Here is a 26,253-nt window from a genome sequence, read left to right on the forward strand (position 1 = left end):
AGCCTAGGGAACATTCTGTCTTCTTCGTGGCTCTCTCCTCTCCAGGCCAGCCCGGCAGCACTGAGATGCTGAACAATAGAGGCTGCTGCTCACAAACTGTAACCTTGAACTTGAGCCATGACTAAGATCCCTAGCCAGGCCTCAGTATTCCCTCCTTGGTTAAATGAGAGTGTTGGGTAAAGTAACCATGAGAATCCCTCCGGCACAATTTCCAGTTCTTTGGGGGAAAAGGTGGGCTTGTATAAGGTGGGCCTTCAGCCTTCATAGGATGGGCTGCAACAAATGAGCTCACTCGGCTCAGTACAGGAGGGTCACGTTAAACTTGCGGTTACCTGAGATTAGTTAATTATGTTAGTTAATATTATCATCTGTGGCAGACAGGACCCGCCTCCCTGCATGAGCCCCTGCTTTTGAGCGTGGGCTGGCCTAGCGACTTGGTTGTAATGAATTGAACCTGGTAAAAGTGATGGGCAGTCACTTCTATTATCATGTTACGTAAGATTGTAACTTCCGTTTCCTAGCACACCCTCTTTCTTGCCGCCTCTGATGAACAAGTTTCCACGTTATGAGCTGCCATGTTGGAGAGGCCCACGTGTCAAGGAACAGGCGGCCTCTGGTTGACAGCCAGGAAGGAACAGGTGCCCTCAGTCCCTCAGTCCACAGCCACCTAAGTGAGCGGGAAAGCACATCCTGCCTGACCTGAGTCTTCAGATGAGACTCCAGCCCCAGCCAACACTTTGGTTGCAGCTTTTGAGAGATGTTGAGCAGAAGATCCAGCTTAGCTGTGCCCAGATTCCTGACCCACAGAAACTGAGATAAATCATGTGTCTTGTTTCAAGGTGCTGCATTCGTGGTGATTTGTCACATAGTAGATGGCTAATACACCATCTCTTTGAATTTGTTTAAAAAATTAACATTGAAAAAATTATATTCACTGTAGACATTCTTATTCATAGCAGATTGAAGTGTTCTAGTTAAATGAATATATGCATTGTTGTGTCTTAACACTAAGAACCATATAGGCATTATCCAGAGGTTTGTGTCAAATGTTTCAAAAGATTACAGTCTGGTTTTAGCACCATCAGGGTCAGAAAAGAGATCTTAATTTAATCAACTCACTTTATTCTTTAATCCATTCATTCAAAATACTTAGTTTATCTCAAAAATTTGACCTTGGTCTTCTCATAGTTGTCAGTTAGAGTCCCTGACTGCATTCTGGTATCAAATTTGGACAAAAGAAAATTACCTCTCTGTTGTGCTTTTGAAAACACACATTTGTGTATGTTGCACACACACAGTTGCTAGCAGGTGCTTTCACTGTATGTCATGATGTCATGTGAAAATCTAGTGTTAGAACTCACTAATTAGTATTGAATTCCCTGAGTAAGTTCTTACCTGGAATCTTGGAATTCTTACCAAGAAAATTGAATTGATTTTGAAAGGTGATTTAAAGGGAGTTGATTAGACAGTAATGGATAAGACCAAGAGATGTTTAGGACCAAATACCTGAGCTGGACATAGGCAGGATGTCAGAATGAATAGCAAAATATGCAAAACAAAAACAAAATGAAACAAAAAACACAGCCACTAACAACAGCAAAACCCCTCCCAGACATTGTTTCAATTTAGGGAAACAATCACTTTACATCTGTTTGATATAAAACACATTTAAACAGGTCCTTGATTAGTTGCGTGCCAGTACGTCTCACACTTGGATTTGCATAAAATCACCTGGGAATTTGTTAAAGTGCAGATTCTGACTCAGTAGGTCTGGGGCAGGCTTCCTAAGCTCGCAGGTGATGGTGATGTTGCTGGTCTGTTGCCACACCTTGAGGACTGATGTGGAGGCCCAGCCCAGGCCCCTGTGCCCAAGTACGGCCTGCATAATGCTGCTCTCTCGTCATCCTCACCTTCTCCCTCAGCCTCCATTTCCAGGTACTTCTGCTCCTTAATTTGGGTTGTCAGTCATTTACCAGGCTGTCTCACCTTTAGGCTCTTTGACTAGGAAAATTAAAAACAAAACAAAACAACAAGCAATAAACCACCAGACCCTTAAGTGGTTTTTAAATGCCCTGATTGTGTATCAGGTTGCTTTAGGGATGGTCCTTACCATATCTAGACTTCCACAGTTAAAGCTGCCAGAACAGTGCTTTCCGGAGTCTAAAGAGAGAAGCTGGCGCCAGACAATTGCTCTGCCCCGGAAGGGAGGCATCACGTAAGCATTCTCAGGCCCTTGTAGGTGTCAGTCAGCTAATACCTATGCCTTGTCCTTGGGGTAGTTCTGGACTTCGGTGAAATAATTTAATGCAAATTTTTTTAAGAATTCGCTTTCCTAATATAAAAGTCTGCCCTTCTGAGGGGTGGGGGAGGTATAAGTTTACAAAAGATCCCTCCATCTAGCACTAAGTCTTACATATTTGAGTCTAAGCCTCAAATATCTTAAATTCAGCCTTGATTAAAATTAAGATGAGGCCAAACACCACAAACTTCTGTAGCAGGAACTTTAAGAGGCTCCAGGTGCTTTTGAGAACGCAGAACCCCGAGTCAGCAGGTTGCCTTTATTAGATAGATAAGGTAGATGGAACAGTGACATGGAGCTGTCATTCATTTTAGGTCAAATCTGTTTATTTTGTGCCTTGTCATCATAAAATTGAGATTCTTTCTAAGATTTTACTTAGTAAACCAGTAAAAATGAAAGATTTAATACCTCCAAAGACGACTTTTCGAGACTGTGACTATTTGTGATAGGCAACTATAACTGTTAAAAGGTTCACTGTAGAAAACTTTCTAAATTCTGGTTGTTGTAGCAGATTGATTTGTGCCCCAACTTTGGGGTGACAGTCATCTCCCTGATTAATTTATCCAGTTTAAACAGCTTTGCAAACTGCCTCAGAAACAGGAACATAGCTAAAAGCATTCATCAGTGCAAAATGGTTATTATTAAAGTAAAATAAATGAACAGTGCCAACAATTAACTTTAAAACTCAAATCAGAATCTCAGTTTTTTTTCATGACACCAACCTTGAGCTCTCGAAGAAGTTTTGCTGACTCCTTCCTGGCCCTTTATCTTTAAGTCGGATCTGTGTAACAAATTACCCAGAAACTTGGCAGCTTGAGAAAACTAATGTGCATTATCTATCTCCCAGTTCCATCAGGAATCTGGGTGCAACCTAGCTGGGTCCTTCTGCTGCAGGGTCTCATGAGGGTTCCGTCAAGGTGTCACCTGGGGTGTGGTCTCATCCAAAAGCTCACCTAGGGCGAATCCTCTTCCAAGTTTACTCCCATCCTTGTTGGCAGGATTTGGTTTCTTTCAGGTTGTTGCATGGGGGGGGCGGGGGGCTCTGTTCTTCACAGGCTGTTGGCCAGAGCTCTCCCTCAGTTCCTTGCCATGTTGGCCTTTCCAGGAGGCTACTCATCATGACAGCCTGTTCCCTCCAGGAGAAGGGCTCCGAGAGAGAGTGAGGGAGAGTGAGCAAGGTGAAAGTCAGGGTCTTTTTTTTAGCCTTCTCTCTCTCTCTTTTTTCAAAACCACTGTATTGAGATATGATGACATGAAATGCTGTACATATATAATGTGTACAACTCAGTGAGTTTGGGGATAAGTACAGACCTGTGAAACCATCACTACCATCAACATCTATCATAAACATCCATCTCCTCCTAAAGTTTCTTCCCGCCCCCTTTATTGTTGTTGTTGTTGTTTGTGTGTGTGTGTGATAGGAACACTTAAGATCTACCTTCTTAGCAAATTTTACGTGTCCAATACAGTATTGTTAGCTATAGGCACCATCCTGTATAGTAGATCTCCAGCACTTATCTTGCATAATTGAAACTTTGATCTTCCCCTCCCCATTTCCCCTACCTACCCCCCAGCCCCTGGAAGCCATCGTTCTACTGTCTGCTTCTTTGAGTTTGACTGTTTGGATTCTGCATACAAGCTGAGGATCAGGCAGTATTTGTCTTTCTGTGACTGGCTTATTGCAGGTAGCTTAGCGTCTCCAGGTTCATCCATTTTGTCCCAAATGGCAGGATTTCCTTTTTTTAAATCTGTTGTATGTATATACCACTTTTTCTTTATCCATTCATCCACTGAGGAACATTTAGGTTGTTTCCATATCTTGGTCTAGCCAGTCTCTGAAGGCACATCCCATAACTGTATTCTGCTTATTAGAAGCAGTCCAGCCCACACTCGAGGGGAGGGGATCACACAGGATGTGAGTATCAGGACTCAGGGGTCTTGGGAGGGGTGCGTTTTGAAGTCTTTCTGCCACATGTAGTAAGGGCTCAATGAGTATGAGTCAGATCCGTTGCAGTGCTGGGTCGCTGTCCTTGGCACTGAGATGCACACAACAGGGTTCCATTGCAGTCCTTGTTCAGGGTGAGTTTAGGTAGGTTGTGATTTGACTGAACAGCTAGCATTTTAAGCTGTAGTTCAAGAACTGGCAGGTTAACACACATACATAATTTGTTCTGGAAAGTACGGATAGGTAATTTTGTTTGTTTCCATGCTTGTCTTCTTAAGTTCTGGAAGAGGAATTAAGGAAAGGAGGCCTAAAGCCTGAGATCCATTCTGAGATGATAGTAAGCTAGGCATGGTGGGTGGGAGGGTGGTTGTGGAATTTTAAAAGCTTATATGCTACATCTAGATCTCAGCTTAAATGACCCCACCTCAGAGAGGCCTTCCCTGTGCATCCAATTTAAATTAACCATTGCTTTCGTCGTAATCCTCGCAGAGCCCCTAGCAACCTCGGCTCTATTCTCTGCGAATTTCCTTGTTTGCTCTCTCTCCCTCTGTGAGAACTAAGCCCCCGAGAGCCAAGACCTCACCTGTCTTGGTCCACTTGTGTGTCATCAGCACCTCGCACAGGGCCCGGCAAACAGTAGACTTTCGGTAAATACTGAATAAATGAGTGAAGTGAACACAAAGATGAGAAATGACTTCAAGGAGCTTTTGGGAAATTCTAGTATCTTCATGACTTCCAAAGGAAATGCCATTTATTCAGCTCACCTGCAAAATACGTTCATTTGTTAAAGAGAAGAAAACAGTCTCAAGGTTGTGGGGTACTTTTGTCCCTGCAGCTGATGGCCGGTGTCCATGAGGCAAGTCACGTCACCTCTCTGGGCTGAGGATAAAATCTGGGCTGATGAGTGGGTGTGTTCAGACTGCTCTGTCCCCAGAACCCACTCAGGCAGAGGAGGCTACGTGTTTTCAACACTGGTCAGCCACTTGTGGTTTTGTTTGAAGAAAGGATTCTGTGGCCAAAGCAAAGTTTGAAACCCACGCACCCACTGATGGGCATTCCAGCTCTGTAAATGCAGACACTGGTGGCAGTTTTTTGGGCAGATCAGGGTGGAGACCCGCGGCCCTTGAAGCTTTGGCAGAACCAATAGGAAGAGCAGCCTGATAGTTTACCTTCAGGTGACCTAAGTGCTTTCCAGGGACATAAAGAATTAAAGAATCTCGTCCCCCCAGCCCTGCCCTGCAGCCTCACACCTCACCTATGCCCACATCATGCTGCCTTGGAAATGTTAGCATCATTTTTTTTTTCCATATTAAGATTTCCTTTCTGGCCCCGCCTTTCCCACCAGATAGCCGGAGCTTCTGAGCTCCAAGTTTTTCTGTCACATCCCCTGAAACAGTGTAAATTGTGCCATTAAGCCTGGCGTAAACGATTTGAAAGCACTTCACCTCGTCGTTTAAACATAATACTTCTGGCAGCTTTCAATTTGGGGTATTTTTAATTCTAATTAAAAAACTATTGAACATTAATATCCTCTATATAGCGTGCCGTGGTGCCTCTGTGCTCCATTTTGGCCATCTGACTTTTAAACAGACAGCTTGGTTGCATAGCTGTTAACGGCCCATGTGGTTTTTCCCTGGCCTTTGGGAATCACCAGGTCCAGGCATAATTAGTATAAATCAAAATCCTCTGGCTGATGACAGGAAAATGGTGTTTGAACAGCAGCTTATTAAAATGACCTACTTAATTTAAGAAAAATATTGTATCCACTCGCAGGGTAACCTGGGTGCTTTCCCTGACAGATTTTATAATATTTCTTCCTTCCTTCCTTTCATTCATTTTTTTTTTTTTTTTAATTAAAGAAAAGGAAAGAGAATGGAAAGGCCCGTTCTACTTCATCCAAGGTGCAGACCCACAGTTCGGACTGATGAAGGCCTGGTCCACTGGGGACTGTGACAGCGGTGGCGACGAGTGGAAGCAGGAGATCCGTCTGACTGAGCAGGCCGTCCAGGCTATCAGCAAGCTGAGCCCCAAGCCCAAGTTCTTTGTTCTGTGCGGGGACCTCGTCCATGCCATGCCCGGTAAGACTGGGGTCGTCACTGTGACCTTGTCTTCTCCCCACAGCCAGAAAAAAATCATTTGTCTTAAAAGACGACTCTATTCAGTAACGGCTCATTCTTTCTCTTCACGACGGTTGCAGTATCATCAAACATCAGAAAATACACGCTCATTTTATTTTTAGAATTTGGCAAGATTAATCACAGTAATTAGGCAGAGCTACAGTTCTTATGGTCTGAGCTTACTATGAAAAATGGAACAGTTTCCTATGTGTCACCTTTCTTCATTTCCAGGGGGCAAACTTGAACTACTGTCAGATCCCATATCCATAAACGTAATCTTCTCCTTTCGTTTCCCTTCTTCTTGTGCTTTTATTTCTCCTGTATTTGTTAGTGCTTTTTCAGTTTCAAATGACAATCTAACTTGAACTAGATTAATTTTTTTTTTAAAGTTTGTGTTACCCTATGGGACTGTAAAGTCCAAGGGCAGATTTGGGCTTTGGGTATGGCCGGATCCAGGGGCTCAGAGGTTGCTGCCAGGGCTTGGTCTCTTCCTTGCTCAGCCTTGCTTTCCTCTGGGTTGAATTTATTCTCATGCAGGCTCTTTCCAGGTAGTGGCTCCTGGGAGCTTTAGGTTTATGTCCTTCTTACTGAAACCACAACAGAAATAAAGTGCCTTATTCTTTTTTTAAAAAAAATAATTAATTAATTTTTGGCTGCATTGGGTCTTTGTTGCAGTGCACGGGCTTTCTCTAGTTGTGGCAAGTGGGGGCTACTCTTCATTGCGGTGTGCAGGCTTCTCATTGTGGTGGCTTCTCTTGTTGCGCAGCATGGGCTCCAGGCACGCGGGCTTCAGTAGTTGTGGCACACAGGCTCAGTAGTAGTGGCTCGCGGGCTCTAGAGTGTAGGCTCAGTAGCTGTGGCCCACGGGCTTAGTTGTTCCGTGGCATGTGGGATCTTCCCAGACCAGGGCTCGAACCCGTGTCTCCTGCATTGGCAGGCGGATTCTTAACCACTGCGCCACCAGGGAAGCCCCTGAAAGTGCCTTATTCTTAGTGGTCCAATCAGAGTTACAGACCAGCACCCATCCAGCTCACATAGCCCCATGAAGCCGGGGTGTGGGGTCAGCTCCCCTGCAGCCAAGTGGTCAGAAGAACAGGATGGTTCCCCTGAAGAAAAGTGAGATAGTAGGAACGGGAACATAACAGGTCCTTTTTAGAACTCGCTTCCTTTATTTATTCCCCTTTCCTTTGATATCCTTCTCTCCCAGGCAAAGATAAAGCCCAGTGAGCAAGTATAAGAAAGTGGAAACCGCCCCTGCCCATCTGGGAGGCAGAGCAGGCACCCAAGACCACTCTTGTCTGTGTCTTAGTCTCTGCTTAGTGGACAGAGATGACCCAAAGACCATTGCAGAAAACACTCTAGTTGCTATGGGTGTTTGTTTTTGGCTAACGTTACCTTGTAAACCAAGACTCTTGAGTCCTGCTATGATTTCTAATGTCTTTAGAAGCCAAGGCACTCTGCAGGAAGCCTGGGTACATTAATTCCTCCCCTCCAGGACTCACTTGTCTGGTAACCTACCTATCTAGAACAATCCCAGAGTGAACGTGTGAGGATGGAGAAGGGGCTGCTCAGAATGGCTCTCCTTGAAGTCTAGGGAGTATGGCCAGCAGGGAGAACCCTCAGATTCCAAATTTACTGCTTTTCTGTCAAGTGTTTTTTTTTTTTTTTTTTTTCCTTTGAAAATAGAATATTATGAGACTCACTAGAATTATATAACATGTTCTTGTAGATGTTTACTGACTTGTTCTGGATTATGTTAATGTATTCAGTCATATTTCAAAATAAGGTTTAAAATAAAAGCATTCCGTGTGATTACACTGCTTCTTAAATAAAGTGTACTGAACATAAGTCAATTAAAAGATAGAGTTTTTATGATCAACCCTACCAGTTGGTCAGAAGACCTCGAAAATGTGAACTAACAAACTTTTGAGAACTTGTTTTATATTCATTGTGACCCGAACAGAATTCTGAAGATTTGGACTGTTTTGTGGGATTCTCACTGACCCAGTGAAAGGATTGTAACTGTTTTGAATATTGTGGTCTGAGGTTTAAACAAAACATTTTGAATCTAGTTACCTTTTTTTTGCACTTAATTGCATTTTTTAATATGCAGTTGGTGGCTGCCCCCTCATGTAGCTCACACGCAGGGCAGACATTAGAAAAGTAATTGTTTGCTTTGACTTCTTAGCACATTGTTAACTATCAAATGCATATATTAATAGGCAGATAAAATCGGAGAGCATACTTTTAATTCCACCATAAATAAATAATATCTTGGGCCAAGCAGTTTTAAGTTCAAATTGGAGAAAAAGAACTTTACAAGTAATGCTTTTGTTAATGAAAGTCTGAATATGCTTTTCTAGTATAAATATCCATCATAATATTCGTTCATCTACAAACATTTATTGTGTGCAAACTAAGTGTCAGTTACAGACGCTGTGGATACGATAGTTAGAAATGAGTGACCAGCCCTTCCACGGAGCTTAGAGTCTGGTAAGGGAAGTGTAAAACCCAGGATGGTTAAGGGGTGCCATTGGTGCCAAGGCCTGCAGGAAAAAGCCTAAGAAATGCAGGACAAGGCCCATTTAGTTTTGAAACATATGCAGTTTTCATTCTGCAGGCGTCTTTTGGGTTATCTTGGTATTTTCTTATTTTATAAAGCGTCTCTGTGGGATAAACCACATTATAAGTAGCAAATGAAGACTTGTACAAATATTGAGACCATTGATTTTCAATCCTTCACTCTTGAGCCCAGGATGACTTTCTTCAGTCCTCCTGATGTTGAGGCATCGACCCACTGATGCTGTCCCCAGGAGCCTTATTAGGTTTCGACAATTACATGAGAAGCTGGAATGTGATGATACAGTTAGAGAGCAGGAGAGTCCCTTTAGCCTTTGGAATGGGTTGGTGTGTCTGTCCCTGTTTGGTAGCAAGGGCTATAACCAAACAAAACAGATAAAGCGGGAGGAATTCTTCCCTTGATACAAAGTCTCCTTGAAGAGTTCTTTGTTTACTGACCTCCACTGGGGCAGCTGTTACATGATGTTTCAGTTGATTCAATGCCCCAGGAAGTCCTCTGTTATGTAAAGTGAGGCAAGCCTGCGTTAGCATTATTTCAGTAGGTGGTGTATTAGTTTCCTGTGGCTGCTGTAAACAATTACTGTAGACTTAGTGGTCTAAAACAACACATTTATTCTCTTATAGTTCTGGAGGACAGAGTATAAAATGGGTGTGCAGGGCTGCATCTTTTCTGGGAGGTTCCAGCTTCTAGAGGCTGCACACATGTCCTGGGTCAAGGCCCCTTCCTCTGTCTTCAAAGCCAGCAACACAGCATCTTCTCGCCTCACTGACCTTTGATTCACCCTCTCATATTCTCCTACTCCTATCCTCCTGCTTCCCTCTTATCAACACCCTTGTGATCATGTTGGCCTGTTCAGATAGCCCAGGATAATCTCTTCATCTCAAAATCCTTAACTTTATCGCATCTGCAAATTCCCTTTTGCCTTGTAAGGTAACATATTCATAGATTTGGGGGACTGGGATGTGGACATCTTTGGGGGACCATTATTCAGCCAACCACAGATTGGCAAAGGATGAATTCGGGGTCTGTTATGTGCCAGGAACTGTGCTGCTAGCTCACTCATTATGGGCTTGAAAAAGTGTTATTTCCATTTTCCCAGGGTCACTTAGCTTGTAAAGTGGTGGAGTCAGGATCTTACTCAGGTCCGTCTGTTTCCAAACTTAATGCACTTCTGCTGCAGCCTTGCTACTCAAAGGCTGGTCCTCAGAGCTGTATCCAGGAGCTTGTTTGAAATGTAGGATTTCTGCCCCACCCAGACCTAATGAGACATAATCAGCATCTCAACAAGATCCGAAGGTGAATCTTATGGACAATTAAGTCTGAGAAGCACTTAATAGACTGATTTGCACAGTGCCTGGGTGTTTGGCTTCTCTGTGTACTATGTACCATTTTGTGTGTGTGCGAGTCGTTTGTGAAAATTCACTTTAGCTCTTAAAGATAATGGTGCTCAGCTTCAAAGGGAAATGCCTTAAGTTTGTAGGTTTTTATTTTGCTTTCTAAACAACAGTTTGAATAACTAAAGCCGAATGACCTCTGCTATGCAGGGCTTCCCAAACAGAACCTGACAGAAATATTCAGGAAAGCAGCCACACCTATATGCTTTAAAAGTATCTTTATGCAGAAAGGTCAGGAGGGCTAGCACTGGTTCTTCGGGTCCTGTCTGTGTGCATGATCCCTTATCTGCCATTCCAAAGTTCACAAAGCTCTGAACACTAAGCGTTTTTTGCTTAAGTTTGGAACTAACTCAGTTGGCAGCAAAACTGACCTGAACTGACGTGAAGCTATTTATAGTCTCTATTTATCCTACTTAGGACATTCATATATTTTGCTAGTGAAATATTACTGTGTTCCATGATGGGGTGGTGCCTGAGACCCAGCTGGAGGCATTATTTAATATGTGCCCTCTGCCTGGTATTGCTATTTTTTTTTAATAGTGTTTTTTTATTTATTTTTACATGTTGCTGTGTTGGGTCTTCGTTTCTGTGTGAGGGCTTTCTCTAGTTGTGGCAAGTGGGGGCCACTCTTCATCGCAGTGCGCGGGCCTCTCACTATCACGGCCTCTCTTGTTGCTGAGCGTAGGCTCCAGACGCGCAGGCTCAGTAATTGTGGCTCACGGGCCCAGTTGCTCCGCGGCATGTGGGATCCTCCCAGACCAGGGCTCGAACCCGTGTCCCCTGCATTGGCAGGCAGACTCTCAACCACTGCGCCACCAGGGAAGCCCCCTGGTATTGCTATTTTTAAGTTTGAGAAACTCCAGATTTCAAACCAGATCTGGCCCAAAGCATTTTGGATAAGAACACATGAATCTGCAGTGTTGATGATTTGGAATTTATAGATGAAGAAACCTTTCATCACTAGAAGCAGAAGGCTCTTCCTTCCTTCCCACTTAATGTCACACCCCCAAGCTCACTTGTGTACGCCCATTGCACAGTGGCCACATTTTAGTTTCAAAGTTAAAAATGTTCCCAGGCATCTTATATTTGAATTTTGGGGACCATTCCTGTTGGGACCAAAGTGACTGAATATGAAAATGGAGTTGCGTTCAGAAATCATTCTGACAAATTGAAAGAGAGGGTATGTACACAAAGGTGATGTTTGCTACAGATAAGTAGCAATCCACTTAGGTGGAAAAATCTTCACTTCAGGGTAGAGAAGGACTGGGCTTCTGCAGATATGGCCGCAAAAGGCTGGAGATTAAGGGGGTTAGTGGCATGGTGTTTAGGATGGGGGACGCTCTGGGAATGTAAAGCAGAATGGCTGAATTGTGGTTTTCCTGCAAGACCCAAGCGAGACCTGAAAGGTTCTATTTCATCTAGTTTGGTAGCCCCTCACCTTAAATTAGATGTGAAGGGCTAGGCCAAGGTCCAGATAAGAGTAGCCCTGGCTAAATGGCCATCAAGGCTCCTTCCCCACTTAGATTTCTAATTCTATGATGAGTGGGTAGAATTGGGAAATAAAGCAAGGTGGAATGCTTTGGTACGGTGGGCTTCAGGCAGAGAATAAGCCATTTGTCCTTCTGTGTTCACACAATCCAGGAAGGTTGGTGTTTATTTTTCCCCAGCTGGGCAGGCACAAACATGTGAATGTAATTCTGGTACAAGACAGACTATGATAAGCAAAGCCTCAGAGGCACACTTTTGAAAACCAAAGCCAGGATTAAGGCTGTGGCCAGGAAAAGGCCTTATGTCTGCCCTCCAGCCTCTATGATTCACCTTCCCCCAAGCTGAATTCTAAGTTCCTAAAGGGCAGCGAGTGTGTGTACCTGTGTTGGTGTGTATTTACATCCAGCGCCCGACACTGTGGGCATGTGAACGGTGTGAATGAATGCAGGTCAAGTGAATCACTGTGTGTTTCCCGGGGTCCTTAGCAAGTAGCTGGCACGTGGTGGGCCCCCAGTACAAATTTCTGGATTAGATGAGTAATCAATTCATTTATTTAACAAATCTCTGTGGAGTGCTTACTCTGAGCCAGGCACTGTTCCAGATGCCCGTGCTGCGTAAGTGAATAGAACAGATCAAAACCTGTGCTTGACCTGTAAATAAGGAATAGGGACGCATGGAAACATGAAAGTATTATTTTTTCTCATTCTTATCTTTTGTAGGATTCAAACTCGTGTAGCTATGGATCTGTTTTGTTATTAGATTTTTAAATTATACGAGTAATATGTGAATACGTTCTCTTTGTAAAGATTTTAAATCTGTATCTAGAATAAACTGTAACCCCCAACCAGGTCCATCCCTTGGGGTCACCATAGTTAAAAGTATGTGTGTTGGTGAGCAGCCGGGTCTTACATAAATGTCATCATTCTGTGCACACTGTTCTGTGCCTCGCTTTTTCCCCTTGCATCCATCTGGAAAACGCTTTTACGCTGATACACGGAGGTTTATGTCAGGCTTTTAATAACTGCGGTGAGTTCCGTGGGTTGGAATCTCCTAATTGATTAGTCCTCTCTCCTCACCATCACTAGGAGTGATAATCTAAACAGTGCCGCTAGCAGAGGTTCTTCTTGTGTACTCAGGTCAGCTTTTCTTTAGGCTTGAAGTCAAAATGGGTTGGCTGGTTCGGGACCTGCTCTAGCACTTGGAGGGAGTGAACACCAGGCAGTTCGCTCTGCAGTTCCCAGGAGGACCCCTCTCAGGAACTGGCTGCACTTTCCTTCTGTACCATCTCTTCTGTGCAGCAGCATCTCTGCCTGCACTGCCCACCACACCCTAGGTACTCAGAAAGTTTCCACTGAACGGAAACCCTTTTGTCCCTATTAACAGGATTTGTTCCTGTTGTTGTTGTTGTTTTTAAAAGAAGCTCAGTTAACTCATGTTCAATTCCTTGGCTGTATAATTAGCCTTGCATTGTTATTTTTAAGTGCATATTCCAGGCTCCAAGAAATGCCATGATTTAAAGGCAATTTACCACACAGCTTAACATACAGAAACATTAAAGGGGGGTTCTGTGGGTGCAAGAAAGTGACCCGCCTTGGTTGAAATATCACCAGGCCCTGGACTGGGCCGGGCTGCTGTCTTCAGCTCTTCCAGCCGGTTGTGTGCGGGCTGAATGTTGAGCCGTGGTGACCCGGAGCAATCAGCCAGCCCCGGGCTCCCGGGCTCCTTCGCATGCATTATAAGTGCTGTTGAAGCATCCAGGCGATCAGGAACAATCAATGCCTCCCTTCTGCTGGGGCTGATTGAAAGTGGTTTGAACTAATTTACCTGATATTACTAATTAGGGAACTCTGAGCATTACTTGCAGAGTTATTTCTTTTTTGTTCTTGTTCATGGAGAGAGGATTTTTTATTGAGATACAGTTGACATACAACATTATATTAGTTTCAGGTGTATAACATAGTGATTCAATATTTGTATATACTGTGAAAGGATCACAGTAAGTCTAGTTACCATCTGTCACAATACATAGTTACAAATTTTTCTTGTGACTTTTTTTTTTAACATCTTTATTGGAGTATACTTGCTTTACAATGGTGTGTTAGTTTCTGCTTTATAACAAAGTGAATCAGTTATACATATACATATATCCCCATATCTCTTCCCTCTTGCGTCTCCGTCCCTCCCACCCTCCCTATCCCACCCCTCTAGGTGGTCACAAAGCACCGAACTGATCTCCCTGTGCTATGTGGCTGCTTCCCACTAGCTATCTGTTTTACATTTGGTAGTGTATATATGTCCATGCCACTGTTTCTGATGTGTGTGGTCTGAAGCAGCACTGCTGGGAGCGGTGATCGCCCTCCTGCCCCCGCCAGCATCTGCCACGTGGCCTCATGGCAGAGGCCCTGTGCCCGCTGCTGGGCATCTCAGCCTGTTCTGTGCCCAGACCCCTGTGGCAGCTTGCTGAAGCCTCTGGACCACCTCTCATAATAATGTTTCTAAATGCATAAGATAAAATGCATGGGGTTTCTCAGAAACCAATTATATTGAAATATAGTCATCAAAATATTTTAAAATTTATTTGATAGAGTAAAATGCATGCCTCTTTGTTGATCTGTTGTTATCTAATACAGTCTAACAGCAAGGCTAATAACTAGTGTATTTTCAAAGTGGTGCTTGAGCTTAAGCAACGTTGTGAGGTATTGCAACAACTGTAATGGAATACGAAAAATCCTCATGATTTCTGTTGGTGGACAGAATCACAGGAGCGTGAATACCTGTGTGGCTTTCTGCCTAACTTCATAGTAGAGGGAAATGCTAAATGTCAGTTATAGGTCAGTGAAAATGTAGGCTTTTTCCCCATCTAGGTTCACAGATCCCCGTGGACTCCAGGTTAAGAGCCCTTATCCATGTGCACATGTGGATATACTCTTGTTTGACTAGTCAGAGCTTTCTCTTCATAGTTAGTGTATGGATATTATAATTGCCCACAGTATAAACTCAATGGCAGAAACTCTACCTTGAATTAAAGGCTAAAACGCTTCTTAATTGTAGCTAGGAAAATGTGGACCTCTGATTATTCCCTGAAAAGAAATGAGCTGAGTAACAGGAGCTAGTTAACAGTTGTCTTTTGTAAATTTATTTACTTTATTCATTTTTGGCTGTGTTGGGTCTTCATTGCTGCGCGCGGGCTTTCTCTAGTGGCGAGCCGGGGCTACTCTTCGTTGCGGTGCGCGGGCTTCTCATTGCGGTAGCTTCTATTGTTGGGGAGCATGGGCTCTAGGCACATGGGCTCAGTAGTTGTGGCTCATGGGCTCTAGAGCCAGGCTCAGTAGTTGTGGTGCACAGGCTTAGCTGCTCCACGGCATGTGCGATCTTCCCAGACCAGGGCTCGAACGCCTGCCCCCTGCATTGGTAGGCGGATTGTTAACCACTGCGCCACCAGAGAAGTCCCTCATGTCAGTACATTTAAAACTATTAGGCATTCTATCAGTTTCAGCGTCTTGAAGAAATTTCTCCTAGAGCCCTCTGTTTCCTGGCTCATTATTCTCTAAGCCTAACAGCTGTCATATTGGCATTTCCATCCCTCTTCTAGGGACTGACTACCTCTCTCAGGTTGGATCTCCGTTTCTTCGCTTTGTAGCAGACCATGATTGTAGAGGCCATTAGGCAAAGAACCTGTGGCAGTCTGCTCCGCGACCCCGGCCAGCCCTCTGAGTGGCACAGGCCACTGAGCAGAACAGCTAGGGAGCTCACTTCCACCCTCCCCCACATCCTGGGGGGTTTCCTGGAGGCGGCAGAGGGATGCTACAGAAGCTTGCAGAGTCCCTGGCAAACCAATACAGTGTAGACAAAACCAACGTCTTTCTAGCTTGTGCTTAGCTGATTGGAATAGTTACATCTTTCCTTTCATTGTTTTTGCTCTGAATACTCATTTTCTGGAATTGGGACATTTCACTTCCTTAATGGGCCTATTATCTGCAACTAAATGAAATAGGAAAAAGAAGCAGGATCCCAAAGGAGTTCAATTACCAGTTAATTGGTCAAGTGATCAGAATGTGAAATGAAAAAAATAATGAGAGGTTAGAAAAGGGAGCACATTTCGGGCCAAAACTGCTGAGGATGCCTATTTTGTAACGTCCATAATTTAGACACTCACCTGCATGTCTGGAATTCTGTATCACTCCCTTCAGTTCCTAAATACTTTATTGGAAAACCATGGTAGATTCTTTTCAATATATGTTATTTGGGTTGTATAAAAAATGTACCATTCCTTTCTTTATGTATTATTTGGGTGAAATACTGCTGTCATAATCCATAAATACTGTTGTGAAGAGGTTTTGTATTGATCTGTAAGGTGGCAGCTTTAGAAATTTCACTTGGATAATATACTTTCCTTAATCTTTTTTTTTCCCAAAAAATATTAAAGTAAATTTTATATCATACCAAAAGCTCCTATAATGTCAAACAGTTTATTTTATTAATTGTATCCTAAGTTGGTTCACGGTACAGATTCAACAGTGATTTGCTATAAATGTCTGGGAGCAGCCAGTGTAATCAGTTGTAGCTGTTAGATGCAAAGTTAAATGAATCTTGTTTAATATCATGTATAATTTTAAAACCAGTAGAACCAGATTAAACTTGATCTGCTAGCTATGTGCTGCCGAATCACCACGTGAGTAACATTTATGCTTGCAAAGATTTAGATCAAATGAATTTACATACCTCAATTAATTAGGAAAAGATAATGGAAAGGATTTGAGATGGAAAGGATATGGCTCCATAAATTCTGTGGGACTAGATGAAAGTAAATGTTTTTAATTGAAGGAGTAAATCATTTTCTTAAGTTCCACTCAAGGCTGCTGTGCCACTGTGTCCCTAGCCCTAGTGTTTTCCAGCCAGATGTCCACCTGTTCCATCATTGCTCGTGCCCTTGACTATTGGCAGTTGGAGTTAGGTAATTCGACCCTAATTCATTTACTCATTTGTTTGTCTGATCAATAATAGCAAATAAATGTGGAGGGTCTGCTTATGTGCCTGACACTGCTTAGCAAGAAACAAGCCCAGTGCCTGTCCTCAGGAAGCTTCCAGTTAGGGAGAGAGGAGGGAAGCAAGAATCTCTATAAATGAAATAAAGCAGTAGCCTTAGTGAGTGATTCCAGGCGTGGTGCGTGGTGCTGTGAGCAGATGCAGGATGCAGCCCTGATCGGTGGGTTAGCGAAGGCTGCCTTGAAACCGGAGTAATATTACGTAGCCTCTGCCCTGCTCATCGTTCAAAAAATCAAATCAAATCAAACAGTACTAAAAGGTATTCAGGAAAATAAAAGCGTTCCAGCCACCACTGACGTACTTCTTAGAGGAAACCCATGGTTATTAATTTTTCATGAAAAATGGCAGAAAATTGTCAAGCTTATGTACACTTGCATGTAGAGTGTTTTGTAAAAAGTACAAATGGAAGAAAAAAAGACACAGCATCTGTTTGTGTCATTTCTGTTGTCTTTCTATAGCAGGAGGTGTAGACGTGCGTCACTCTTTTCAGTGGACAAGATACCAGCCTGTGTTTGAACTGCCCCCGACTGGGGGCAATTTATGTTGTGCCCTGTGTTCTGCGGTGACCAGTGCACCTCTGTGTGCACGAGCAGCTGTTAAGGATGTGGCTCTGAAGTCAGCTCGCTCAGATTCACATCCTGGGTCCCTTGTTTACTAACTGGGTGACCTTGGGCAATTTACCTTATCTCTCAGTAGCTGAGTTTCCTTATCTGTAAAATGCAGATAATGATGATACTACTTGGTAGGCTTCTCATAAAGCTTAAAGTGCTCAGAACACTGTCTGGCGTTTAATACCGTCCAGTAACTACAATTACTTCCACTAGTTAGGTTTTGTTTTTGTTTTTAATAAAAGCTTTATTGAGATCTAATTCCCATATCATGTAATTCACCCATTTAAGATGTGTAATTCAGTGGCAGCATTGTGCGGACAGCACCACCATCAATTTCAGAACATTTTCATCAACCCCAAAAGAAGCCTTGTTTCATACTATTAACCACTCCTCTCCATATCCCTCCACCCCATCCTCATCCCCAGCCCTAGCAACCACTAATCTACGTTGTGTGTTTATGGATTTGCCTGTTCTAGACATTTTGTGTAAGTGGAATCATGTAATATGTGATCCTTTGTGACTGGCTTCTTTCATTGAGCATGATGTTTTCAGGGTTCATCTGTGTTGTAGCAGGTGTCAGTACTTCATTCCTCTTTTATGTCTGAATAATTGTAGGGATAGACTGCATTTCATTTACCTACTTTTACTTTTTGTTGTTATTCTGTGAGATGAATTCTTAGAAATAGACTGTTGAACCAAATGTTAATATTAAGGAAAGTGGAAATTAGGCCTTTGTCCTAATATATGGTCAACTAATATATTTTATTTATTTATTTATTTTTGGCTGCATTGGGTTTTCGTTGCCGCGCACGGGCTTTCCCTAGCTGCGGCGAGCGGGGGCTACTCTTCGTTGTGGTGCACCGACTTCTCATTACGGTGGCTTCTCTTGTTGTGGAGCATGGGCTCTAGGTGCGCGGGCTTTAGTAGTTGTGGCACGTGGGCTCAGTAGTTGTGGCTCGCGGGCTCTAGAGTGCAGGCTCAGTAGTTGTGGCACACGGGCTTAGTTGCTCCGTGGCATGTGGAATCTTCCTGGACCAGGGCTCCAGCCCGTGTCCCCTGCATTGGCAGGCGATTCTTAACCACTGCACCTCCAGGGAAGTCCTCAACTAATATATTTTAATTTTTATTATTTATTTTTTGGCTGTGACCCGTGGCTTGTGGGATCTTACTGGACCGCCAGGGAAGTCCCTATATTTTAATATTTTTATTCCATTACTAAATAATATCCCTACCCTGGTCACTAGGTAGAAGGGAGGCGATGGGGAGTGGGCCGTCTCCCTACCTTCAGGCAAACCCCAGTTTGCCATCTCAAATAGCTGAGAGCCTATTTTTTTTATAAGATTCTTAACTCTTCATTTTTTCAGGTTTTTTTTTTGTTGTTGCGGTACGCAGGCCTCTCACTGTTGTGGCCTCTCCCGTTGCGGAGCCCAGGCTCCGGACGCGCAGGCTCAGCAGCCATGGCTCACGGGCCCAGCTGCTCCGCGGCATGTGGGATCTTCCTGGACCGGGACACGAACCTGTGTCCCCTGCATTGGCAGGCGGACTCTCAACCACTGCGCCACCAGGGAAGCCCCACAGTTTTTATTAAGAATATTTTTGTCTGAAAATAAAACCCAAACTTTTGGGAAATAAAGAGCAAGTTTACTAAGTTTAGTTGAGTATCTGTAGCCGCCTATTATTTCTTATGTAATCACTTCAAAAAACAGTCTTCCTTGATTCCTTCCTTATCGTTAGGTCAACTCAGTGGCCACCAGCAATTGGGAAGAGCGTGTACTCTAAAGAGTAGGGCTTGTGGTAGTGCAGAGCCACTAAGGTAGCTGTATTATGATGAAAGAATAGTGCTTTTATCTCTTTTTCCAGATGAGCAAAGTGTCAGATCAGACAGCTTGCCCAGCTCCGCCTGCTGGGGAGGTGATGCTGGCGCTGAGGTCCATTCAGTAACTCTGAGCCCAGACACCCTTTACTGGACCCTCAAGGAGTTACAGCCGTCCTAGGGTGAATTCCTTATCTGCTGCCCACCAACAGGCCAAGGCCGCATGAAACTAGGGAGAGAGGTGCTGGAGGGGGAGGACAAGTGTTCCCTCCTTGGGGGAATCTGATGACGGCCCTAGCTGTGCTTTTGGAGCTAAAACTACAAAATCTAAGATGGTCTGTCTCCATATTCCAGATGCAGCCCTGTAGTAAGGGTGAAGCCATGTTTCTGTGAGTGGAAACAAGTGCTGCTTAGTCGCCGTCGAGGCCATCCTGCCAGCCCTGGGCCACCGCAGCATTTCAGCTTTAGGTTACTAGGACGATACTGCCATGAGAATTGCTTCTCTTTGTTTAATAGACCAGGGCAGCGGTACTCAAAGATGGCACATTTAAAAATTCTCCTTGTCGGTAAATTAAAAGTAGTCCCCAGAGTCCCTAATCCAGGGATCTCCAAACACTGGCACATGCTGTGGGAGCTTCGCAACACTTCTGAGCAGAAGACAGCTTTGTTATTCTCAGTGACCAGGCCTGCCGCCCCGGGGCCACTGGGCCCCCAACAGCAGAAAAACAGACCATATCATTACAGCAACCCCCAGACTCCTCTGAAGATGAACGTTGCCATCAGGTCCCAAATCTTAGCATTGCCATCTTAAACTCTTTGTTCATTCCGAAACATAGAAAATGTTTCTACCTGTGAAAGGCAAATTTAACCATCAGTTATTTAGAAAAGACAGAACAAGGCACTTGCAATGGACATTTGTCCTTCGTCTTGACCTTCCACTACTTTGAACTGCACTTTCCCTCCGGTGTGTGTCTTGGAGGGAGGCAGAAACCACCTGCTGTGACTGAAGCCAGGTGCCCTGTTGCTCTTTCCAGCCTCCCGTGCAGCTAGGACTCAGGCTTGTGACCCCGTCCCAACCACCCAGACCCCCCTGAAGCAGATTTTGAATCTTCAGCTGTTGACACAGAGGGGGCAGGATCTGTCCCGGTGAAGGGGTTGGCAGCTGCATCTACCTTCAGGGGGCAGCAGTGGCCGGGGTCCCAGCATTATTCGCATCCAGCATCACCATCAGCTGTGTCAGCGGGCAGCCTGGGAGCGTCTGTGCCCAGGCCAGCGCTTCTCCCTGGAAGCATTTTTGAATGTGATTGGAGGTGCTGCCTTCTTAGCCTCGAGACCTGGTTTTCCAGCTCTCTGTAAGACTCCCAGCTACCTGATATCCTTTATAAATTGCTTCTCTATTCAGACTAGCCAGAGTCAGTTGTGTGCAACAAAGAACCTGACTGATGGAAGCTTCCACGGCGCCTTCTTCTAGTGCTGCCCAGTTACCACCCTGGGGCAGATTCTGCTCTGTGCTTCTCCCCAGGTGTTCCATTCCACCTCAGTGTCATCATGTGAAAACCGAACCTACTCTCTTCTTAGAGCTTCCTTCTCATTGTTCCCTCAGTCATAAGGATGTGACCCTTTTGAATTCATTCTTTTTAAAAAAAAATTTTATTTATTTGTTTACTTACTTGGCTGTTCCTGGTCTTTGTTGCAGCATGTGGGATCTTTAGTTGTGGCATGTGGGCTCTTTTAGTTATGGCGTGTGGGATCTAGTTCTCTGACCAGGGATCGAACCTGGGCCCCCTGCATTGGGAGTGCAGAGTCTTAACCCCTGGACCACTAGGGAAGTCCCTTGAGCCGTCTTGAGCCATCTTTCCCTCCGCACCCAACTCCTGCCCAGTCCTGCCCAATGCCCCTATAGCCCTGCTCCCCCTCTGTCCTGTCAGCCCCAGACACTCACGCCAGGACTCGTGCAGCTGCCTCCTTGTGCGCTTTCTACAGGGTGGCCCCTCATCAAACAGTCCCATTCATTGCCCACCTGTTCCACCTCCTCTGTGTCACATACTCAGCCTCATCACCCTTGTAGTGTTCTTATCACAAAATGGCCTCAGCCCTGCAGCTCACCCTGCAGCATGCCTTCGCAGCTCTCCCGTGCAGAGGTGGAGTGTGTTTCCCTTGTTCCTTTCGCCTTGTGTCCGCAGAGGTGCTGGTCAAGAGCACAGGCCATGTGACCTTGGCCTCCTCCTCTGTTAAATGAGACTGACAGCGGCACCCACTTTAGAGGCTAGTTGTGGAGATGAGGCGAGTTGTTGGACGTATTGATACAAGGGCTGGCACAACACAGGCATTGAATAAACAGTGGCTGAACCCCCCCCCATCACCCTCGGTCTTCATTATGCTGCCGTCATTGCCATCCTCATCATCACACCTTCTTTTGAGATTCAGCTCCACTTCCTGTCTTAGAAGTACCAGTTTTTTAGTGATTCTTTCTGCCTTAAACTCGGTGGTCTGCTTCACTGATGTGGTTTTAAGCTCAGACCATCCTCTGCATCTGTCTGATGTGCCGTCCCATGAAGAGTCTGGGTTTTGGAGTCAGAAGATGTGACTAATTCACGCTGTGACTTTGGGTTAGTTACTCAACTGTCTAAGCCTCAGACTCTGTAAAACATGCAAAGTGATAGCTGTATCCATGAACAGGTGGGAGGATTAACTGAAATACTGACTGGGAAACATTTTGCACAGTATCTGGCACCTTATAAGCACTCCATCATTGTAATGACTGTTATGGTGCTTCTTGTATTTTCTCCCAGCTTGTGAACCTCTTGAAGACAGGTTCTCTGCCATTTATCCATTTGTATCCCAGAACCTACCACAGTATCTGACACATGGCAGGTGCTCAAAGCATATAAGCTTTTTGGAAGGAGGGAGACCTGGGTTTGAAACTAAGTATCATTGGGCTTCCCTGGTGGCGCAGTGGTTGAGAGTCCGCCTGCCGATGCAGGGGACACAGGTTCGTGCCCTGGTCCAGGAAGATCCCACATGCCGCGGAGCGGCTGGGCCCATGAGCCATGGCCGCTGAGCCTGCGCATCCGGAGCCTGTGCTCCGCAACGGGAGAGGCCGCAACAGTGAGAGGCCTGCGTACCGCAAAAAAAACAAAACCAAAAAACTAAGTGTCATTTACATAGAGAACGGACATGTGGACATGATGGGGGGTGGGGGAAGGGGAGGCTGGGATGAATTGGGAGATTAGGATTGACATATGTACACTACCATGCGTAAAATAGATAGCTAGTGGGAACCTGCTGTAAAGCACAGGAACCTCAGCTTGGTGCTTTGTGACGACCTAGATGGATGGGATGTGGGGGTTGGGAGGGAGGTCCAAGAGGGAGGGGATATAGGCGTACATAGAGCTGATTCACTTCATTGTACAGCAGAAACTAACACAACATTGTAAAGCAATTATACTCCAATTAAAAAAAAAAAAGACTAGGTGTCATTTAAGAGCTATTTGGCTGTGGGCAAGGTCATAGACTTCACTGAGCGTCTGCTTCCTTATCTGGAAGCCAGAGGAGATGGTATCTATGTTTCTGGGTTGTTTGGAGGATCAAACAAGATTGTTAATTACAGAGTCTGTGACAGACCTTGGTGGCAGCAGTAAGAGAGTGATGTCCTGGCTTGTTTTCCTTTATCCTCACTTGATGCCATGCTGGACCATGCAGTAGTACCCCATCCTTTTTCCTGCAGGAAGTGGAAATGTGAGAAATAGAAAGGGGCTTTGTTTTCTCTTTCTTTGACCTTCCAGCTGTTATTCAGAATATTCTGAACGCTTACATGGAAAAACAACAGCCAAGAGAGCCCTGTGACGAAAACTGGGTATTTGATCACATGATTCGCCCAAATGACTAGTTCCTCTTCTGCCTTTCCTTGCCATAGATTTTGCTGTGCTTTGAAGCAGCCCTAGCAAGCTACCAAATTTATCTGGAAACATGGTCTTTTCAGCCAAATGCTCTGACACACCACCATCTCCTGTAAATGATGCCACAGTGTTTTCATCTGGCGTCATCTGACAGCATGCTAGGAGGACTTTTTAAAAGGTTGCCATTAGGACTGGTTTGGTTGATCACTAGGACTGGTTTGATCTGGATGGAATGCAGCTCGTCACCAGTGTAAACTGTTATTCCTTCACGACATCTCTGCTGCTAAGACCCCCATGTGGAATATTAGTGCCTGGGGTCTGAGGCTCTATCTATAAAATAACCCAAGGCATTAAGTCATGTGGGCCTTTATTTTCTTGTTTGTTTTCATTTTTGAATTTGAATATTTTTTTTTAAATTGAGGTATACTTGCATGTAATGTTATATTCGTTTTAGGCATACAACATAATGATTTGATACTTGCATGTATCGTGAAGTGATCCCCACGATACGTCTAGTTAACATCTGTCCCCACACATAGTCACACAGTTTTTTTTCTTGTGGTGAGAACTTTTAAGATCGACTCTTTTAACAACTTTCAAATATGCAGTGCAGCATTATTAACTATAATCACCATGCTGTACATTACATTCCCGAGACTTATTTACGAGTTTTTGTTTTCAAGCGTGTTAAGGTCCTTCTGTACCATTCAGGTAGGCAAACCCTATAGGCAGACTGCAAAATATGATGCTCTTTTAGCATCCGTGGTGATGTGTGTAGTTGTACTTTAGAGTTCTGTATTGCTCCAATTTAGGGCAGCCAGCCAGCCAGCCAGCCTGGTTTGATGAGGACTATCCCAGTAATAGTACCGAAAAGTCTCCCATCCTGAGAAACCCCTCAGTTCTGGGCAACCTGAGATGGGTGGTCATCCTCGATGTGTGACAGTAGGGTTCTCCCAGACCTAGATGGTAGTTTGTGAAGAAAAACATTTTTCAGGGCATTGTAACTAAAAACTTCAGAAGTGAGACCTGGAAAATGGTTGATCCATGCATTTAATATAAATATTCACCACTCTATAGGGAAAAGAACCCATCGGGGATGTATTTTGGGAGAGCAGCGTAGTTGAGGTCTATAACTTCCATCTCAAGGGTTAAAGTTGTACCCTAAGCTTCCCATAATACCCTTTAATTGCTTACTTTTGTCTGATTTATTTTGTCGATGGCTGGCTTTCCTGGCATTTCTCGGGAGGATCACTAGCTGTGGTTAAATAAATACGTCTCTGCTGCTGCTTCACCCGGAGCAGTTTGCACAGACGCAGCTCTGTTGCAAATCGATCCTCTCATTTGCCGCCTTTGCCCTTGTGACTTTCCGTTTGGGGCTCTTATTTAAAACCACAGCTGCCTGCGTCCACAGCTTCTCAGTATGGACAGCATGCCTTCCCAATCGCCTGTTCTACAGACGTATCATTGTACCTACTTCAGAGGGTCTGCATCTGAACCCACTTCTGCTTCTTCAAGGCACCTGGCAGAGCCCCTAGTGCAAATTTCAAATATGCCACTTAACCTGGGTATTACGTCATACTGTCTGAAACATATCTTCCAAATTTGCTGAATGTGTCTAGCCATTTTCATATGATAAAGCAACAGAGAGGGAATTAATTTTACTGTATGGATATGAACCTTCTCAAAAGTATTTGTACCCATTCCCAAAGTGATCTAACTGCATAGCTGGTAGATATATAAAGATGTGTATTGAAATACTCGTAAGAGGGTCACCCTGAGAGAATTTCAGAGGTTAATCCATGAGGGTCACTGTGATAGTAGTCATAAAAATGATGCAACTTCAATGCCAAAAGACACCCACTGGAGACAGTTTGACCCCATTTTTGCTGCCTCATGCCTGAGAGAGAGAGAGAGAGAAAGAAAGAGAGAGAAAACTGTTCATCTTAGTCTGGAATATGGCTCCTGCCCCACCACTTCCAGCTTGCAGAAGTTTTACAGCGAGTCTGACCCCACCTTTTCCTGCTGTACTTTAATACTTTCTTTAATTTGATCTACTGTAAGGTCACAGAAGAGCTGGTATTCTGCCTCTTGGCCTCTTTCTCACAGGCAGTAGAGAAGTGCCTGTGAAAATTCTGTTTATAATATAAACAGAGTGCAACAGAGGATCTCAGAGGGTCTCTGCACTTTATCCTTCTGTAAGGCCAAGAACGCACTTGTACTGTGCACCCATCCCCTCAGTTTGTTTAATCAGATTTAGAAATTGTGCTCCCCCCAACAGTGTATTGAATATGACTGCTGTCAGTCGGTGTGGGGGGAGGCTTCTCATAGGAGGAGGAACCCATCCCCCTCCCCCCGAAACCAACAAGCAGTTGCTTGTGAAAGCTGCCTTGAACTAAGAGGGCTTCAATCTGGTTTTGGTTTGGCTTGAAAGCATCCTGTCAAAATGATCTAGAGACAAAGCAGGTTTTCAGACCTATATTTACTATTTCATTTGTCGTCACACTGAGACTATGAAACCTCAAATGACTGAGTTCAAGGGGCACAGTGTACCTGGGAGTGGCTCTCCGTTATTGAGATGCAATTTGAGGACCAAATATCTCTCTGTTTTCTTCTATCTGACAAAGAGTGCCACACAAAGAAAGAAAGAATCAGAGCCTTAAAGAACCTACAGCCAGAGAGGAAAGGGGTCAAGAACCCCAGGGAGGTTGCATGCATTATAAAAGAAATGACCACGATTAAACTTTCCAGTGACGCAGAGCCTCATTCTTGGCTGTTTTGGTTCATTCTTGTCCAGGTTCTCCATGAGAACCTGTTCCACACTGGAGGAACATCCGCATTTCCTGTTTTCCTGGATCAGTCACTAAATAGGGTTCGATTTCCCAAAGGCTAGACTCTAACCATACGGGGGTGAGGGGCTCCCACAGGGCGTGTGATCCAGGCAAAGCAAGCACAGGCTCCATGTAGAAAATAGGGCCTGTGTTCAAATCAGCCTATGTAGTGGGGACAGGATGGTGGGGTGGGCGTGGGGGATTTTGGAGAAAGAGGGAGTTTATGAGGTTG

General features: G+C 44.5%; 1 protein-coding gene across 2 annotated transcripts in view; it reads left to right on the forward strand.

Annotated features, from left to right (window-relative positions):
• The window catches only part of CPPED1 (calcineurin like phosphoesterase domain containing 1), a 115,033-nt gene that overhangs the window by 17,911 nt on the left and 70,869 nt on the right, over positions 1–26,253 (forward strand). For both annotated transcript variants that reach the window (XM_065892652.1, XM_065892653.1), the window contains exon 2: positions 6,104–6,322. In XM_065892652.1, the coding sequence (XP_065748724.1) occupies positions 6,104–6,322 (219 nt within the window). The remainder of the gene's footprint in view (positions 1–6,103; positions 6,323–26,253) is intronic.

This window comes from Phocoena phocoena, chromosome 15 (genome assembly GCF_963924675.1).
Source record: "Phocoena phocoena chromosome 15, mPhoPho1.1, whole genome shotgun sequence".
Lineage (NCBI taxonomy): Eukaryota > Metazoa > Chordata > Mammalia > Artiodactyla > Phocoenidae > Phocoena > Phocoena phocoena.